General features: G+C 34.8%; 1 protein-coding gene across 4 annotated transcripts in view; it reads right to left on the bottom strand.

Annotated features, from left to right (window-relative positions):
- Positions 1–21,050, bottom strand: part of WRN (WRN RecQ like helicase) — a 141,888-nt gene that overhangs the window by 56,874 nt on the left and 63,964 nt on the right. For all 4 annotated transcript variants that reach the window (XM_055335201.1, XM_055335202.1, XM_055335203.1 and 1 more), the window contains 4 exons: positions 20,771–20,839; positions 15,939–16,021; positions 11,773–11,879; positions 4,027–4,214 (listed from right to left, as the gene is read on the bottom strand). In XM_055335201.1, the coding sequence (XP_055191176.1) occupies positions 4,027–4,214; positions 11,773–11,879; positions 15,939–16,021; positions 20,771–20,839 (447 nt within the window). The remainder of the gene's footprint in view (positions 1–4,026; positions 4,215–11,772; positions 11,880–15,938; positions 16,022–20,770; positions 20,840–21,050) is intronic.

Raw genomic sequence — 21,050 nt, 5'->3', positions numbered from 1 at the left:
ATTTACATAAGATAAATGAATATTTACATAGGAGAACAGTCTTATTCTCTCTCATATAGTCATTTCCATAAATGTATTCATTTATGCTGACTTAATATAAAAATGTATTATTTCTGATTAGGAAAAACTGTTTAATTTTTAATGCATATATTCTGATATAGCTTCAACTTTAGGAATTTATTTAACAAATATACGTTCATATCTGCCAAAAGACACATATACACAAATATTCACATGAACTATAATGGCAAAAAATAATCAAAATGTTCATCATTATGTACATTCATACTATGAAATACTAATTAAACAATAAAAAAATCATTGTATCTAAAACCTTTAAGAAGGGCTATGGCAAAAGTCATTGAAAACTTAAATAGGGAAAGACAGTCAGTAATTTGACTCCAAGGTTTTTTTTAAAGATTTTATTTATTTATTCATGAAACAGACAGAGAGGCAGAGACACAGGCAGAGGGAGAAGCAGCCTCCACGCAGGGAACCCAACACAGGACTCGATCCCAAGACTCTAGGATCATGCCCTGAGCCAAAGGCAGACGCTTTAACCACTGAGACAGCCAGGCGTCCCTGACTCCAAGTTTTTACTGAATAATCTACGCAAAGCAACTTTTGATAGTGACCAAATGGGCTTCCATAACAAAATGTCCCAGCAGATAAGTTAGTGAGAAAAAATATTTTTTAATGAACAAATCATTTATTTTTTAAAGATTTATTTATTTATTTGAGAGAGAAGTAGAGAAAAAGAGAGAGAGCATGAGTAGGGGGGAGAGGCAGAGGGAGAGACTCTCAAGCAGACTCCCTGTTGAGCCTGGAGGCTGACAGAAGTCTGTACCCCACAGCCCATAACAGCATGACCCAAGCCAAAACCAAGAGTTAGAGCTTAAATCCACTGAGTCCCATAGGTGCCCCTCACAAAACTATCAGCATTTAAAAAACATTTCTTAAAAAAATTTGTTCACCAAAATGTAAACATTATAATATCCTACATATTAGGGCCCTAATTTTAAAAAACATATTATGGAGAAAGCAAAAACGCTTTTTCCTAATAATGATAACAGCATCAATTTATTGAAGATATAAAAATCCCAAATGCGTATGGACCAATTAATAGAGCTTTAACACACATGAAACAAAAATTGACAGAACTAAAGAGAGAAATAGATATGTATCTATAATAGAGTTTTTAACATATATCTTAGCAAAGACACTTTAAATCAAAGGAAAATATTACCTAAAGATATGGATATATTTTGTAACTATTTCTGTATAAAGTTAACAACAAAAATTGGAAGTTCATATCTGCATGGTACAGGAAGAGAAAAGAAGGGTGTAAAGCTCAATGCCAATACATCAACAGTGATGATAAATGAGGAATAGAATCAGAAGGTCTAAGTACTCTTCAATTTACATGCATCTGTAGTTTTCAAATTGACACTAAGACTTTGTATCACTTTTTACATTAAAAAATAAGAAAATACACAAATATTTGAATTTATAGAGCAGAAAATGCAAAGGAATAAAAATCTCTATTACAAAAGCATTCATTACTTCGCCAAGTGCTTTATTAAACATTGTTATTTCCTCACATCAATTTCTGAAGTGAAAGAAATCTATCTTCATCTAACCACTAAATTAGATAGGTGAGAGAGGCTTTCCATTCACCGTATCATGAATATAGAAAATAAAGTCAGAATTTAACAAACATGTTAGCTCAATGAATAGAAAAAAATGGCAGAATTAAATAAAGGGAGGGAAAATATATAAAAGGCAACACTCTGAAGTCTTAATTACCCTACATCTAATTATTGCTCATTAAGAGGAAAATTTCTATTTGCCTAAGGTCTACAAGAAGCATTCTGACTCTCAGTGGTTAGCTGCTCCCATAACCCTTTTTGGAGGATTGAAAACGGGTGCAAAATCTTTCTTGCTTTGCTCTCAGAAAAATCATTGTCACTAAATATAAAAACCTTGGATGGTCTTGGATGTTAAGGTAAGCAGTCGGCTGTTAGTCTCCAGGAAAGAGGGAGGCACCAGAGAGGAATACCAAGATTCAGGGATGTGTTTTTAGATGATGAATCTGAAAACTGCATATAGAATGCAAGGAGGAGCACTAAGGAGTAGGCAGGTCTGTTAAGGAAGACCATAATAGCTGAGGTTAAGAGACCTCCATTGGTAGAATTAACATGAAAGATGAGAAGAAAACATTTAAAAACAATTACAAAAGATAGCCTAAAAGTACAATAAGTCAGAAAGATAAAATGTTACAATGTCATACACACACACAAAGGTTAAACAGTTAAAAAAGGAGAAGGTTATTAGGGGAAGGCCACAGAGATTGAAAATAATATGGAGAGAAAAGGATCAAAGAATAGGAGAGTAGATAATGATCTCACTGTTAAAAGACTAGCTTAAAATAAACAGCCTTATTCAAGAGAACATTTTCCCTCTAGGACACAAGGGAAATGAAGTACAATGAGTACTCACTTTGGGATCCCTGGGTGGCGCAGCGGTTTGGCGCCTGCCTTTGGCCCAGGGCGTGATCCTGGGGACCCAGGATCGAGTCCCATGTCGGGCTCCTGGTGCATGGAGCCCGCTTCTCCCTCTGCCTATGTCTGCCTTTATCTCTGCCTCTCTCTCTCACTGTGTGCCTATCATAAATAAAAAATTAAAAAAAAAATGAGTACTCACTTTGGAGAGATCACTAGAGCAACATGAATACTCAATATCTATTACTTTCTTGTTTTATTTTTTTAAGATTTTATTTTAAAAAATAATAAGATTTTATTTTTAAGTAATTTCTATACCCAATGTGGGGCTCAAACTCAACCCCAAGATCAAGAGTCACATGCTCCACTGTCAGAGTCAGCCAGGCGCCCCCATTACTTTCTTGTTTTAATCTAAATACAGTATAATCAAGCCAATAGCAAATCCTACATTCAAATTCATCCTAAAGGACCCCGAGAATGTTAAGGAAAATACTATTGATGTTATTTAAACTCTACTTGTCTAGATTTTTTTTTCTTTTTTTTTTAAGATTTATTTATTCATGACAGACAGAGAGAGAGGCAGAGACACAGGAGGAGGCAGAAGCAGGCTCCACGCAGGGAGCCCGACGTGGAACTTGATCCCGGGACTCCAGGATCACGCCCTGGGCCAAAGGCAGGCGCTAAACCGCTGAGCCACCCAGGGATCTCCTACTTGTCTAGATTTGTTTTGTGTTTGTGCTAGGGGGGTCAAACATTATTTTCATGTATTCTGACTTAAAAACACATTTCATTATATGACAGTTATATGCTTTTCACCAAGGAGACAGATCAGGGAAATAAGGCATAGGAAAGCTTCTTAGCATACAAATAAAATGCTTTCAAATAAAAGAAACAGGAAAAAGTACTAGTGACAGTTTCTTCATCGGTAAAATGAAAATAGTACCTACCTTACTGAGCAGTTGTAAGAATTACTATTACCACTTATATAAAGCACCTAGGATAGTCCTTGGCATAGAACAAGGGCTCCAAAGTATTTATTATTAAGATAACTCTTAAAATTTCCCTAATACTCAACTAGTCATATAATTAATGAATTAGATTTCAGATAAAAGACTCCATCCATCGTTTCCCTTGTTTACTTGCCAATACTTGACAATTATTAAGAGGCAGGGGTACCTGGCTGGCTCGGTAGGTAGAGCATGCACTCCTGATCACAGGGTCATGAGGAGTTCAAGCCCTATGTTGGGCATAAAGCTTATTAAAAAAAAAAAAAAAAAAAAGGAGCATATGACGTGTTCAAGCAACAATATGAAATGCAAAAATACCAGACCTAGTTTGTGCCTTCAGTTAGGCTATTTTCCCAGGCATTATCTTGATTATATAACATCATGCTTGACTTGAACCAAATCTAAATCGAATGTGAAATGTTAAATATGCATTACAAAGAAACAGTAAATAAATAAACAAGTTTTTAAAAAAGAAGTAAATAGTTAACCAAAATTTTTATCAACCATGAAATCTTCACCTTGTCTTTTGGACAAGAAATTGGTCAAGATCCTGAAGGATGCTTCCTGTTTTTTGCCTAACTTCTAAATACAAGTTTGGTCGATCAAAACCAGTACAGGTAATCTGAGGATTCTTCAGGTTTAAGCAGCGTACAATGTCTTCCCGGATTGAAGAACTTGCAGTAGCAGTAAGTGCAACAATTGGAACCTGAATGAAATAAAATTGATTTTTAAGAAAGGAGAGCTCATTAACTCCTAACATTTCTACTGCCTTCTTACAAACAGACTGGACAACAATCACGTGAGGAACAGCGCTAAAAATGCAACTTTAAAATTACTCTTTTTCAAAGTAGAGAAAGAAAACTTCCTTCTCAGCTTTTGGAATACATTCACTTTTTTTTTTTTTTTTTTTTTTTTAAAGAAAGAGCACAAATGAGCCCGCAGTGGGAGGAGGGGACAGAGGGAGAGGGAGAAAGAGAGAGAACTTTAAACAGGTTCCACACCCAGTGCAGACCCAAGGTGGGGCTCAATCTCACGCCCCTGAGATCATAACCTGAGCAGAAATCAAGAGTTGGACACTTAACCGACTAAGGCACCCAGTCACCCCAGAATACATTTACTTTGTAAAAATCAGAAAGTGTTTAAATAAAACACTATAAGATTAAATACAATCTACCTACTAATTTGCTATCTAACTCTCCATTTACTATTTTTTTTCCATTTACTATTTTTTATTTTTAACATTTATTACATTTGTAATAGAACTGATATAAATGAGGGATATGTTATACCTTATTTTTTTATTAATCTAAAATTCACAAATTACAAACCCTTTCATTCACTGAAAATCTAACAATACAAAGCAATAAATCCTTTTTGGGGGGTTTCTATACTAAAGATATTGGTCTATGGCTTCTCAGATCTAGAAGCAAATCTCTCAATGACCTGGATAACTTCTCTCGAATTTACTTAGTTAATCGTGGCATACTATATATAAGAAAAGTGCATAACACAAAACATCCATTATTAACTGATTCCTTGAGCAACCAAGTCATGTTCTATTTTCAGTCTAGCAAAGACTTCTTAACCGAATTAGCAGACAAAACAGGAGACACAGCAGTTACTAGGAAAAACATGAATACATAATCTTTCAGAAATTTTAAACTAGGATAACAATGTACCTCTGACGAAACTAGATTCATTATTTTTGTTCCTATTATCACAGGGAGTTATAATTAATTACACTATTATTTTACCTTCAGTAAAAAAGGACTAAACAGTTGTTCCTAAATCATCAACTGTTCTATATCCAAGAATCAACTTTCTTAAAATACTTTTTGTGGTCTATCACAAATAAAGTGATATCCTCATAAAATAGCTCTTCAGATGCCCTGCACCTATCTCACAATTCAGTTCAAGCAATTATCTTTCCATATAAGTGAAGCTTTAAGTACAACTGTAAAAAAGCAATTATAGAATTTGAAAATCAAGGTACGATTTACTAACACTATAAACTTATACAATCAATACAACTTTACTGAATTAAAAATTATCTCAAAGCTCATGTAAAAAAATTAAGTTTGAAGTAGATTTTTTTTTAAATTTTTATTTATTTATGATAGTCACACACAGAGAGAGAGAGAGAGGCAGAGACAGAAGCAGGCTCCATGCACCGGGAGCCCGACATGGGATTTGATCCCGGGTCTCCAGGATCGCGCCCTGAGCCAAAGGCAGGCGTTAAACCGCTACGCCACCCAGGGATCCCTGAAGTAGCTTTCTTAAATGGAAAACAAGGGTCCCAGAACCAATGCAATCAGGTAACTGGCATTTTTACATTCTCTATCCTTAAATTCTGTGAAATTATTTAAATTATTTAAATATTTTAATCAAATTTATTTTAAATTTTAAAGTTAATTATTTAAAAATAAAACTCCCAAATTAACTTCATTGATTTCTGGCTCATAATCAGACTGTCCTCTGAATTTGAGGAGTGCCTACCCAACAACTTACAGATAAATAGGCCAGTTTATAGAGAAGTTAGTTACTCTAATCAAGCTTATATATGTATGTCTGTGTGTGTGTATAAATACATACATGGAAAGTTTAAACATTAGAAGCTCTTAGGACATGCACATTTTCACAACAACAAAGTACTGTCATTAATTTAAGTGCTTTACTCAAACAATTTACAAATGCACTAATAACATCCTTGCTGTTTAACTGCACAGGCAGAGAAGTTTTCAGGATATAAAGAAAAAAAGGGTTTAGTTTGGTTTGTTTTTCTAAGCAATATAATATATGAGTAGATGGGCAATGCATTTGTGAAGATAAAATAAGCATGAAACTAATAGAAAAACCAAGCAAAATAGCAACATGATAGTGAAGAGTAACTGGCTTAAAGTCAGATGCCTGAGTTCAAATCCTGCTTTTGTTTATAACTAGATGTGAGATTTTGAGCTGGTTCTTTCACTCACTAAACTTTGGTTTTTTCATCTATAAAATGAGGATGATAACAGCAGTCTCTTGTAAAGTCGTTGTGAAGAGCAATGACGTTAGAATATGTAATGCACTGAACATGATGCATGGTACACAGTAAACACTCAAAAAGTTTCAACTATTGGGGCACCTGGGTGGCTCAGTTAGTTTAGCATGGGACTCTTGGTTTCAACTCAGGTGGTGATCTCAGAGTTGTGAGATTGAGCCCCTTATCCAGCTCCACATTCAGGGAGGAATCTACTTCAACTTCAGATTCTTTCTTCCTCTGCCCCTCCACATTCACAGTCTATCTCTCTCTCAAATAAATAAATAAAATCTTTAAAAATAAATTTCAACTATTATTGTTGTTATTACAACAATTCTATACGAGAATTCCAGAACCATGGGCCCTACTCCCAGATTTGCCACTGACTTTAGTAAGAATTTCTCTTGGCCTCGGTTCTTTTCAGTAAAATATGAGATGTAGAGGACTATACAATATTAGACTCTCTTCTAACTTAAAAATTCCCACTTTGCCACTAGAAACTCCCTATGCCAGTGACCTGAAAATGATGAAAAATCACCATAAATATAATTTTTTGCCACCATTTGTAGTTAAGAATGCTGCTTCCACAACTAGAAAACAGAATAAAGTAATGGGACATATGAAACAATGGGTCTTTATTTTCACTTCAGAATTGAACAGAATCTTTTAGAAGTTTGTGCTGCCTTATGATACAAAACTTATAAACTAGAATGAAGCCTGGATATAATATACAGGCTGGTTATGAAAAAGGTGATCACACATCCTGGTTTCCAGGGATAATCCCAGTTTATGCTATCATCACAACCTAAATATTGATAGCTTGCAGTCTCTAACATTCAAAAGCAAACTGATTTGGACAATAAACCATAGTATCACCTAGTTACATCATGTTCTTAATTCATGAAACTCTTAAAGTTGGAAAATTTGGTTTCTTTGAAAATAAATACCAAGTTTTGTTATGCAAAAACTATTAAGTAATCTTGTGACTATAAATTTAGGAATGATTTAATCATAGACTTCAATGGTGCAGCACCTACACATTCAGAGAATTATAACTGTTCCTTCTGCTTCTAAATTTGGGTCGTGTTGCTAATTCTAACTTTATACTATCTAATATCATGCTTCATTCATTCACTCATTTCAAGTGCTTGTCTATGTGCTTTCTTTGGGAAGGGCTAGGGAAGAAAGAATGGAAAGAATCAACATGTCTCATGGATATCACAGTACCTTTTATTTGAATCTTACAGAATTTTAAGAATGATGTAGACCTCTCTGCCTGGCTGCTCTAAGACTCACTTTGTCTGATTCTCTCCAAACGCCAAGTGGTTTAGTGATTTCTTTGCTATATTTAAACTTACTAAATCCTATGGTGTGAAACTACAACAGTTGTCCCGGTGTAATTACAACTGGAAAGAGGAAAAAAAGCACAAACAGTGAGGAAAATGAGAGTCCTACAACCACCAGGTGGCATTTCTCACCACTTAGCTAATCAACAGGATTCATGAAAACACTAGGGGACACTAGGGGAAAAAGGTTTTGTCAGCCATTATTTGACAAACTCCCTGTGCCATACTGAGTCATCACAAGAAATGAAAATGATCCAATAGAGTCCACAGCCATACATTATAAAAGATTTAATTCACCACTGAAAAGTGTTTAAGAACTACATAAAATATTTAAAACTCCTCTAACACAATCCTTATAGACTCAAAGGTCTCAGAAAGGATTACAGAGAGCAATGTTCCTTTTTCCAAAAGCTTACTTTAAAACCATTCTAAATTAATGGAAAGCAGTCCTCAAGGCACACTGAGCCTACTGGCTTTCATCATACAAGTATCTTTTCTATTATGTGTACAATTAACACTGTTAACCTTTCTATATTATTTATACTATTCCACATATCATTTATTGTTTGATACTACTGCTTCTACTTCTATAGGTATGGATCTAAACTCCTTTATTGCATTATGAACTACTTCAGGGCAGAAACTATGTTTTATACTTCTTTCACATCACTTGTCTGAGAAACCAGCACAGTGTCCCTCTGTGAAGCTACAGCCCAACTCCACCACCCTGTGTGGGAAAGTGACTTCTCTGATTCTTGGCTTTCTCATTGGAATTCATTTATTCATTTACCCAAGTATTTATGGAGCACCCACTATGTGCCTGGTCCTGTTCTAGATAATATGAACAAAACCATCAAAAGTCTGTCCCCCACAGAGAATATCCTGGTGGGGACCCAGAGACAACAGACAAAAAATACAGTAAGTTTAACAGTTATAAGTGCTATAAAAAAACAGCAAAGGAATATGAGGAATGTTGAATGTTAGAGGGGGAAATTAACTTGAAATTTTCAATATGGTGGCCCAGGAAGCCTAAATGAAAAATGAGTATTTCAGCAAAGACCGGAGAAAAGGGATGACTCCATGTGAAAAGTATTCAGGGAGGGGCGTCTGGGTGGCTCAGTCGATTAAGCGTTCAGCTCTTGGTTTCAGCTCAGGTCACGATCTCATGGGTCCTGAGATTAAGCCCCGAGTCAGGCTCTGTACTCAACAGGAAGTCTGCTTGAAGATCCTCTTCCTCTGCCCCTCCCCTTGCTTGCACATGGGCTCTCTCTCATACACTCCCTCAAATAAATAAATAAATCTTTAAATAAATAAATAAGTAAATCTCTCTCGGGGAAAGAGAAGAGCAGGAACAAAGCCCTACTGTAGGAGCATGCTCAATTTTGAAGAATATCAACGAGAATGACGTGGCTAGAGTGAATGAGAAGACAAGTAGTAGAGAATGGAGTCAAAGACAAAATGGAAGACCAGATCACACAAGACATTTATCATGACTTTTGTCATTATTTCAGTGAAATAGTCTGATGCTAGATGATTTTTAGCAGAAAATATGACCTATCTGACTTATTCTAAAAGGACCACTATGGATCCTGTACTGAAATAACGAAAGGGGGGAAAGAGTAAGAACAGGAAGACCAATGACAAGACTGCTTCAATAATGCACCAGAATGGATATGGTAGCTTATAGCAGGGCAGTGACACAGATCGAGAAAGAGAAATTATTAGATTCAGTATATATATATATATTCTGAAGACCTCATGAGATTTCCTCACTATTTAAATGTAGAGTGGAGTGTGAGAAAATGAGGAGAGTTGAAAATTTTTGGCCTGAGTACTACAAGGATGGGCTGCTATTAAATGACATGGAGGAAACTGAGGGAAGAGCAGGTCTGGGATGGAGAAAAAATCAGAAAGGCAGTCAGAGGAATAGGTTAAGTTTGAGACGCCTATTAGGCATCTAAGTAGAAAGATGCTGAATAGACAGTTACCTTTAAATAAATGTGTGTGTGTGTGTGTGTGTGTGTATTCTATAAAATGGCTAAAATAAAAAATAGTGATAATACCAAATGCTAAAGGAGACAGAGAAACTGAACCACTCACACATTGCTGGTATCAACTGAAGGAGGTGGATATAAATTTGAGAGTTGTCAACATGTAGATGGTACTCAAAACTGTGTGTTAGATGAAATGAAATGACCAAGCAGATAGGAAAGACAACAGGTCCAAAGATAAGGTTTCGGGCATGTCAATGTTAAAAGAGCAGGGAGATGAAATGAAACAAGCACAGGAATCTCAGAATGAAGATACAGGAAGGAGAGAAGAGAACCAAGAGAATGTGCTATCCTAGTGAAGAACTGTTTCAAAAAGGTAACAAAGATACTAATCTTGCAGGGCTTGTTTTGAGACTTAACCAAGATGAAAGCATTAACCCAGGGCCAGTCCCATAGTTGTTGCTCAATTCAGTCTAGTTTGATTCTCTTTCAGTATATACTTGCTAACTGGTACATTCAAGGTATTTTTGTTGGTTTGTATTATTTTATTTTAATGTCTGCTCTAACCAAATCTTTATGAAAAGAGCTAACAAAAAGAAACTCTCAATGTTCCTACCTATCAGTATAATTAATACACAATGGAAATGAGCTAGAAAATCTACCAAAAGAATAACAATCTCTAACACTTTTTCTTAGTTTACTTGTAGAACTATTAAATCTTGGGTTCAGGGGACATGACAGCTTCACTACTACCAGGAAAACCTAAATAAATCAACCTTGTTTATTCATTTAAAATTAAAAATTAAAAAAAATAAAATAAAAATAAAATTAATATAGTAGACTAAAGAACCCAGAAGTAAATTCACCCAAATATACCCAAATGATTTCTAACGAAGTATTAAAAGTGATTCAACAGAAGAGGGACAGCCTTTTCAACAAATGGTCTGGAGCAATTGGATATCAACAGGCAAAAAAAAAAAAAAAAAGAAAAGAAAGAAAGAAAAGAAAAGAAAAGAACCTCATTCTAAACCCCACACCTTACACAAAATTTAATTCAAAATGGATCATAGACTTAAATATAAAACATAAAACTATTAAAATTCTAGGGAAAAATCGTAGGAGAAAACCTTCAGGATTTAGGGTTAGGTAAAGAGCACAATGAAAGAAAAAAATGATAAACCAGACTTCATCAAAATTAAAAATGATCTAAACATGATTCTAAAGTAATGTCTGTGTTCCATAGATAAAATCTAATCTGCAGCCTGTTTTGTTGTGACCCACACGCAAACAGTTTTTACTTTTTTTAAAAAATATTTTATTTTATTTACTCATGAGAGACACAGAACGAGAGAGAGAGAGAGGCAGAGACACAGGCAGAGGAAGAAGCAGGCTCCATGCAGGGAGCCCGACATGGGACTCGATCCCAGGTGTCCAGGATCACGCCATGGGCTGCAGGTGGTGCTAAACCGCTGCGCCACCGGGCCTCCCCTAGTTTTCACATTTTTAAAGCGTTATTAAAAAAAGAAAGAAAAGAAAAGAAAAAAAAGAAAAATAAGAAAAGAAAAGAAAAGAAAAAGAAAAAAAAGAAAAAAAGAAAAGAAAAGAAAAGAAAAAAGAAAAGAAAAGAAAAATGTGACAGAGACCATATGTGTGGCCCATAAAGCCTAAATATTTACTATCTGGTTCTTTCAGAAAAGGTTTGCCAATCCCTGCTTTATAATATTCCTCAATAAATTACATACTAACCTTAGAGGAAAGCCAAAGTTAGGAATTTTTTTAAATCTTTCCCCTGCTTCACCATTCATTTGCCCTTTCATAGCGAAGTCTTCAGCTTTCTGGTAATTCCCCAATCCTGGACTCTCCTTTGATAAGAATGTCATTTCAAGACATTGTACTTGGCTGGCTTACCGATGGGAGTATTGCCTTTAGGGAGCCCAAAGTCCTGAATGAACTTCTAAAATCATGTCCCCATTCAGAAATACAGTGAGCCTCATCCACAGCAATAAGTGTGATACCTACAAAAGTGAAAAATATAAAAATATGGAAAATAAAGTTCAAAAAGAAGTAATAAATTCATCTAAGTCAATATCACCTTCACTTGAAAATATCAAATTAAAGAAAGGAGAAAAAATAATTCAAATCAAAGAATTTGGTTCATCTAAAAATATAAGCATAAATTACAAGTTAACACCAAAAATCATTATAAGAAGAAAGGATGGAAAAAAAAAAAAGAAGAAAGGATGGGAGATACATGGATAAAGGCATATGGATAAAAAAAAAAAAAGGAAACATTTATATATTATTCAAACAATATTATTAGATTTCAGCTTTCATCATATTCCTCAAAGAAATGGAATTACTATTACTTTATCCTCAAAACTATCATTCATGAACCATTTGCAATGATAATGCCTTAAAAAAGAAGCGTTGGGGTTTGTTTGTTTTTTTTCCTCTTTGGTAATACTTTCAATTTTATCTCATCAATTAGCTACCAAAAGAGATTAAAGAGTATATTCCTCCTGAGAAGAGAAGCATCTTCATGGTCCATAACCAATTACATATTAGACGACAGAGTTCTTCTAGAATGCCAATATGGGAAGACAGGAAGATATCCATATTTATAATGTAAAATGGTAAGAACTAAATCTCAGTATGTACCAATGTGGTAAGAAAGAATATAATCCATTCTTTCTCCCCCAGCAACCCCTCTACTTTGCCCCCACGCCACACACTCACACTGAAATGGAGTCAATAGTATATAGTAATGCATTTCAGAAAAGGACTTTATTGTATAGCCATCCACTAAAATGGATGGCTTTGGATATTTCAAAGGGATGATAATAGTGCTTTTGCCCTCCAATACCAAATTAATACTTAGGACAAAAATAATCTTTTCCATCAATAGATCATTACTTGATATTTATTTGAATATTAATGATTTTCTGCCATTAGAGGGGTGATTACAAATACGTGTTCTAGAGTAGACTACCTGGATGCAGAACCTGGCTCCCCCACTAACATCTATATTACCTTAAGCAAGTTACTTAAGTTTCCAAGTATCAGTTTCCCACGAATAAAAGGTAAATATAGTTGTACCTAACTACTATATCACGCCGTGGGCTGCAAGTGGTGAAGATTACTCTGAAGATTAAGTTAGATCATTCACATAAAATGCTAAGATAGGGCCTGGCATAAAAGACTGCTCAATAAAAAACAAAACACCAAACTATTACCATTACAGTTATTAAATGCTCACTATGACTCAAACATTTCTCTAGGAAAAGATTAATAACATGTACTCTATAACCTTGAGAAGCTCACAATTCTAAAAGAGGTGGTGACAGACAAGCAAATAACCAATAACAATTTACTGAGATTACCAAATACGACAGAGATGAAAGAAAAAGCAAAAAAGTAAACCTACTAAATATGAATACAGGTTGATTAGTATCAAAATTCTCTGGCTGCTACTGCATAGCAGGGAAAAATTCAATGTTACCACTAATTTTGGCTTTAGAAACTAAATGACCCAGATTTTAAATTAAATAGGTTACAAAAAACATGATGGCTCCTCTTTTATTTTGAAACCTTCCTTTAGCATCTGCTTTTGGCTCAGGTAATGATCCCAGGGTCCTAGGAACTAATCCACATAGGGCTCCTTGCTCAGCAGGGAGTCCGCTTCTCCCTCTCCCTCAGCCTACAGCTCCTTCTGCTTCTGCACTTGTGCTCGCTGGCACTCGCGCTTGCGCGCGCTCTCTCTGTCCCCCCCACCAATGTCAAATAAATAAATAAATAAATCTTTTAAAAAAAAGCTTCCTTAAAATTATAGGCTTAACTAACTACCTATTAATAGAGCTGAACTTTGTCCCTTACCAACAGTTTACCAAGCTTTTGCTAACTTTCGCTTTAAATTTGCAAGTCCAAGTGTCTGCCCAGGTTTTATACATATTTCATTTTGGCATATCTGCCACTCAAGTCTTTATTCTAAAACCAAAAGACAATTATAAGTGTGTTTGGTTTGAAGGAGTCTCCATACACAATTATGTTTGCTGCTTTTGTTATACACTCATACTACTTAAATAATGTAACATAAAAAGCATAAATCTGATTAGCTAAATGTTAGACTACTGTACAAACAGAATTCTGAGTAGATTCACTTTTGCAAGCATTTCAAAATTTCCTCCAAACAAAAGCCAAAGAAAAATATTTCAAAACGAATTTATCCCTTTTTGTTCAACATTGAGTCAACCAAAAAGAGCATTTCATCCATCCTATGCAGACTATTTTGCTCTAATGATTGCAGTGTGCATAATTTAATCCATTACAAAAAATAAAAATAAAGAATTAGAACTAGCTGTCAAAGGATCTAAGTAAATAATCTAATAATTAATTAACTCCATCCCAGAAACAAAGCAAATACTAAAATGGAACAAAACATATCCAGCTCACCATGGACACAGATCGTAACTTTTGCTATAAAGCCATTAAATTCATATATCTAGGGTATTTAGGCCTAACCTAAGTTGAAACATCCTTAAGGATTCCATACAATCTAATAGGAGACACACCAAATTTGTCTTCCATTAAAGGCAAAAATATAGTATGCCAATAAGTGATAAGAAATTGATAATATATCTTTAATAATGTATTTAATCAAATGTTAACTTTGCCCTCATTCTTTTGTTCACATTTACTATATACTAAAAAGTTACAAATTTGTTTTTATTACATTCTCACAAAAATTTTAAATATATTCCTAGAGTTATATGCTACTAACCAAACATTAATGAGATGTTGCCATGTTGAAAATTTACCTATCCAGAATTATTTTAATATATAATTATACAATAAGATCATAGAATATTAGGAAACTAAGACTGGTCGGTTCAACTGAATGGTTGAAGTAACAGTAGCTATGACTGCAACTCTTGGGTGCTTATCTAGCCATCAAGAAGGAATAAAAAAAAAGACAAAATTTTTTTTTAATTTTTATTTTTAAATGTTTCTTTTTTTTTTTTTTAATTTTTTTTTTTTTATTTATTTATGATAGTCGCACAGAGAGAGAGAGGCAGAGACACAGGCAGAAGGAGAAGCAGGCTCCATGCACTGGGAGCCCGACGTGGGATTCGATCCCGGGTCTCCAGGATCGCACCCTGGGCCAAAGGCAGGCGCCAAACCGCTGCGCCACCCAGGGATCCCAAGACAAAAATTTTTGAGTACAAAAATAGGGCATCAGCACTTGACTAATTCTGTATTTACATTTTCTAGGAAATAAGCTCCATCTAACTTTTTAAAATCATACTCACTGGTGGCAAATAATCAAAGGTACTGTGGTTTCCAATCCTGACTACACATCAGAATCACTCATGAAAAACTTAGAGGTGCTAGGAGCCCACCCCAGGCATGGGAAATCAGAATTTTTAAGTTTGGTGGATACTACATTTTTCTAAAGTTGGAAAGGTGATTCTCGTGAACAAGAAGGATGGAGAACCACTACTGTGATTTAAGTTAGATTCAGAATATGAGGGCAGCCTGGGTGGTTCAGTGGTTTAGCGCCGCCTTCAGCCCAGGGCCTGATCCTGGAGTCTGGGGATGGAGTCCTGCGTCAGGCTCCCTGCATGGAACCTGCTTCTCCCTCTGCCTGTGTCTCTGCCCCTGTGTCTCTCATTAATAAATAAATAAATTTTTTTAAAAAATTCAGAATATGAAAAAAAAGGAAATTATTTCATAGAATCTAAGATTCAACATTTGTTCAATAATAATTTAAATCCCTACTATGTGCCAGGTACAGCACTAGGACATTTTTTCCTCAAAAGGTTTATAATCTCACAGAAAAAAAGAGATAAACAGCCAATTATAACACAGGATACTAATTTTTATGGCAAAACGAATTACAGGTACTAGGGGAAAAGAGAGGAAAGACACCAAGTTGGAAAGTCAGAGACTTCCTGGAGGAAATACTATTGGAAATCAACTTTAACAGAAGTGAAATGCAATATCCATCCATATATTTAACTTTAAAGGATAGCTCAATTAAATAAGTACTTATAAAAAGATCCTATCGTACCACTTACCAATATCAGCCTGAAGTTGCTGGAGTAGGAACAAGTTACCAGAACAGAATTCTGGAGTTATGTATACAATCCGATATTTGCCTCTGTAAAAAGAAACAAATAAACAAGAGAAATAGGAAATATACTAAGTTAAAGAAGACATCATCCAATGAACTAGAACTTAAAACCTAATGCCTGACAAATTTTTAAATAATGTTATACCACTTAAAACTAAATGAATGTTACATGTTATATATATCCACATATATTAGTTCCTTGATTCCACTTAAATACAGCAAAATAAAAAGTGACAGAGTACTCAGAGAGTACTCAAAATTAAGGTGACATTAGAAGGCAGGTTTTAATTTCCAACAGTATGACCCAAAACTACAGTCAAACAAGTCAAACAATCAAGCCTATGGTAAACGTTTCATGTGCAATCCAGCCATATACTGCCCTCTTTCTCGGAGAACTACAACCCGTTACCTTACCACCCACTCCATGGCAAATCACTCCATGATTAAGCCCACAGTGTCCATGTTTCTCCTATGTATTTTACACTCTTGCCTAAATATATCTTGTTGGGCCAGGGTTAGCCACTGTATCAATGTCAAATCAATTAGTCTCTGTCCTAGAATTTGGGGATCTGACCAAGAAACAATCACTCAGTCTCTACCAATGGCAAGATCTGTAATATGTGAAAAAAGCAGTCTTCTCTACCTTGTGAATAGAAAAGAAGAAAAGGCTTAACTTCTCAGAAGAACAAGGAAGACACATAGAGGCTATAAATAAAAGAAAAACTTCCTGTATTCTTGATACACAAATCCAAGTCTCTTCCTAAGAAGTGGCTAAGTTGTATTCAGTGTGATCCACAATACATTCCTATATCCTTAATATAAAATTCAGTATTTGCTAACGCTAGCTTTACTTTTCTATTCTGGGCAAATAGAATCCTAACTAAGATACTGTTTGTGATAAAAGTTAGGTCTAGGGCATTTAAAATACATAGAGTCTTCTTTTCATTCTTTCAAGTGAAGACATAGATAAAGTTAAATAGAATGAAAATGAATTTCCTATATAAAAAGACTTTAAAATATTTCATCTACTGTGTGCCAAGCACGTTACTTTCATTAGGAATTAGGAACAAAAGAGATATGCTTTTAAACTCATGAAATTAATTCAATATTCTAATTCACATAGGAAAACAGTATAAATAAAAAGCTCTGATGTCAAGGAATCCCTGGGTGGCTCAGTGGTTTGGCGCCTGCCTTTGGCCCAGGGCGTGATCCTGGAGTCCCGGGATCGAGTCCCACACTGGGCTCCCTGCATGGAGCCTGCTTCTCTCTCTGCCTGTGTTTCTGCCTCTGTGTGTGTGTGTGTGTGTGTGTGTGTGTGTGTCTCATGAATAAAGAAATAAATAAAAATCTTAAAAAAAAAAAAAAAGAAAAATGAAAAGCTCTGATGTCAGACGCCCAAGGTTCAAATCTCAATTCTACTTCTTAGAAGCTAAGTCATCTTAGCCAAGTACTTAACTTTAGCATGCCTTGGTTTCTTCAGTGTAATATAGTCATAATAATTATAAGGACAATTAACAGATAATCTAGACTCAAGATAGATCCAAGCAAATTCCGCTTCCATTTGAGTAGAAAAGGTAAATTTGAAATACTTTTGGAAATACGAAGGACCTAGAATAGACAAAACGCTCTGGGGAAAATAAAGAACAAAACTGGAAGACTTCAACTACCTGATTTCAAGGTTTATTATAAAGCTATAGTAATTAAGACACCAACTCCGATGGTCTAAGAGACTGATAGAACAGAGAACAAGGAGTGGAGCAATAGACCCACGTATATATAGTCATTTTATTTTTGACAAAGGTACAAAGACAATTCAGTGGAGAAAGAACACTACCTTCAACAAATGGAGTTGGAACAATTGGATATCCTTTTTTTTTTTTTTAATTTTTTTATTTATTTATGATAGTCACAGAGAGAGAGAGAGAGGCAGAGACATAGGCAGAGGGAGAAGCAGGCTCCATGCACCGGGAGCCCGATGTGGGACTCGATCCCGGGTCTCCAGGATCGCGCCCTGGGCCAAAGGCAGGCGCCAAACCGCTGCGCCACCCAGGGATCCCCCAATTGGATATCCTTATGAGAAAAATGAATTATAATCAATAACTACTACAATACACAAAACTTACATTAAATGGGTTGTAGGCGTAAATGTAAACCTTAAAATTGTAACACTTTTAGGAGGAAATATAAAAGAAAGTCTTTGTGATCCTGAGATAGGCAAAGGTTTCTTAGATTCCACACCAAAAGCAAAATCCATAAAAGAACAAATAGACAGACTGGACTTCGTAATGAAAAAGAACTGTTCAGAGAATGAAAAGAAAAATCACAAACTAGAAGAAAATTTTTGCAAAGCATATACCAATACAGAATTTGTATTCAGAATACATAAATGACTATCAAAACTCAGTAAGGGAAAAACAACAATAAGGAACGGGCAAGAGATATGAATAGACAGTTCCTCAAAGAAGAAGCCTCAAAGATAGCCAATAAATGCATGAGAAGATGATCCACATCACAAGTCATTAAGGAAATGCAAATTAAAATCACACAGCGATCCTATTAGAATGGCTAAAATTAAGACTGGCCACATATCAAGCAACGGCAGAGAGGAGACAGCGCTGGAATTCTCAGACTCTGATACTGGCAACAGAAAATGGTACAATCATTATCAGAAAGTCTGGCAGTTTCTTAAAAAGTCAACATAGAATTACCTATGACCCAGCAATTCCACTCATAGGTACCCACACAAAATCAAGAAAACATATCCTCATGTAAAAACTTAAACACAAACGTTCACAGTACAATTATTCCTAACAGCCCAGAAGTGAAAACAACCTAAATGTCTATTGTTAATGAATGGATAAACAAAATATGGCAAGTCTATTTCATCCATAAAAAGAAATCACGTACTGACAACATTATGCTAAATGAAAGAAGCCAAACACAAAAGGTCACATACTAAGTTCATTCATATGAAATGTCCAGATTAGGTAAATCACAGGGACAGAAATTAGATTAGTGGTTTGAAGGGGTGTGGGAGGAAGGACACTAGGGAATGACTGCTTAATGGATACTGAGGTTTTTGGGGGGGTGATGAAAATGTTCTGGAATTAAATAGTGGTGATGGCTGCACAACAATTGTGACTGTACTGAAAGCCAGTGAACTATACACATTTAAAATGGTTAAAATGATGAGTATTACATAAATTTATCTCAATCAGAAAAATAAGTTAAGTATTATTCACCACATGATCCAATGACTCCACTCCTTGGTTTACACCAATGAAATGAAAACATATGTCCATAAAAAGATGCACATACAAATGCTCAGAGCAGCTTTATTTATAACAGCCCAAAAATGGAAACAATGCAAATGTCTATCAACAGCTGAAGAGATGAAACAAATTGTGACATATCCACATAATATTATCTATTCAGCATTAAAAAAGGAATGACCTATTGATACATGCAACAAGATGGATGAATCTCAAAGTAATTATGCTGTGTGATTTAAACCAGACAAAACAAGACCACATATTGCATCACTGATTCTGTTTATGTACAATTTTAGGAAACATAAGCTAGTATAGAGTAACAGAAATTAGATTAGTAGTTACATGGTAAGTGGGGTAGAGAAGGTAGGAAAAAGTGAGGGGAATGGATTACAAAAAGGTATGAGCAAACTTTGAGGATGATAGATATATGTTCATCATTTGGACTGTGGTGATGGTTTTGTGGGTGTTTATATGCCAAACTTACCAAATTATACACTTAAGTATGTAAAAATGATTGTATGTCAATTATACCTCAATAAAGGTGATTTAAAATGTTTAAAAAGAAAGAAAATATACGTTCAAAAAAAATTTTATAGAAATATTCATAGCAGCTTTATGAGTAATAGCCCCAAACTACAAACAGCTTAGGCATCTACTGATAAGGAAATGAAAATACAAACTATGGTATTTTCATACAATGACATCACTCTGAAGTATTAAAAAAATACAGATACAATATGAAGAATTCTCTAAATATTTTGCTGAATGCAAGAAAATTTATACAAAAATTCATATTATATGAATCCATCTACATGAAGTTTGAGAACAGACAAAAGTATGGTAGAAAAAAATTAGACAGTGGTCTGCTTTAAAATGGAGATAGGAGGACAGACTGGAAAGGGACATGACATGAAGCAACTTTCTGGAGTTACAGTAATACTCTATTATATCTTGATAGGGGTTTGGGTGATACATTTGTATGCATTTATCAAAACTGGGTAAATACATTTATATATGTGTATTTATTAATAAAATACATAATATGTTAATCTATACACACACATATTTTTGCATGTGTTTGAGACTTTATTCTTATTTGGAATTATGCCATGAAAGAACTGGTGGGGCAAGAGATCTAGAATCCAGTCCCTGCTCAGCCATTAATTCACTGAATGACTTTAGGCAAATTATTTTCTCTGGGCCTCAGTTTCCTCATATGTAAAATGAGACAAAACTAGATACACACTCTCCTGGTTCTCGTTCAAAACCAAAATTTTACAACACGATGACTACAAAGCTATTTTCACAGTCCAACTAAAAATAATAGATTTCTTTAAGTCTGAAAGATTTTAAAAGGAACAGTTCTGCAAATTTACTATAAAACAAAATAAACATTGTAATCATGAACATTTCGTCCACATATTAAATTTTTTTTGGTGTATAAAATTCTCTCACATACCACAGACACCCAATCACATAATCAGAAATCATATAAATTACTCACAATTTAATATCTTCTAGAACATTTTTTGACTGTGCTGATCCCAGAAAACAAGCTGGAATGTTGGACATTCTATAAGAAGAAAAACAAATATTCTGGAGCCATGTACACACTACAAAGATCAATTTCATTCTCTTCAAAAAATAAAGAAATATAATGATAACAGTCCTCAGTCCTCTTCTTTGTAATCCTCACTCTTTTTGTAAACGAATTTGATAAATTCCTTCAAAGGCCATATTAGAAAGCAGGTTGTTAGGGCAGGTTTTTCAGAAAGACTGTAAAC

The sequence above is a fragment of the Nyctereutes procyonoides genome, unplaced genomic scaffold, assembly GCF_905146905.1.
Source record: "Nyctereutes procyonoides isolate TBG_1078 unplaced genomic scaffold, NYPRO_anot_genome, whole genome shotgun sequence".
NCBI classification, from domain to species: Eukaryota; Metazoa; Chordata; class Mammalia; order Carnivora; family Canidae; genus Nyctereutes; species Nyctereutes procyonoides.
The sequence above is the reverse complement of the archived record's forward strand: the minus strand, read 5'-3'. Positions and strand labels throughout refer to the sequence as shown.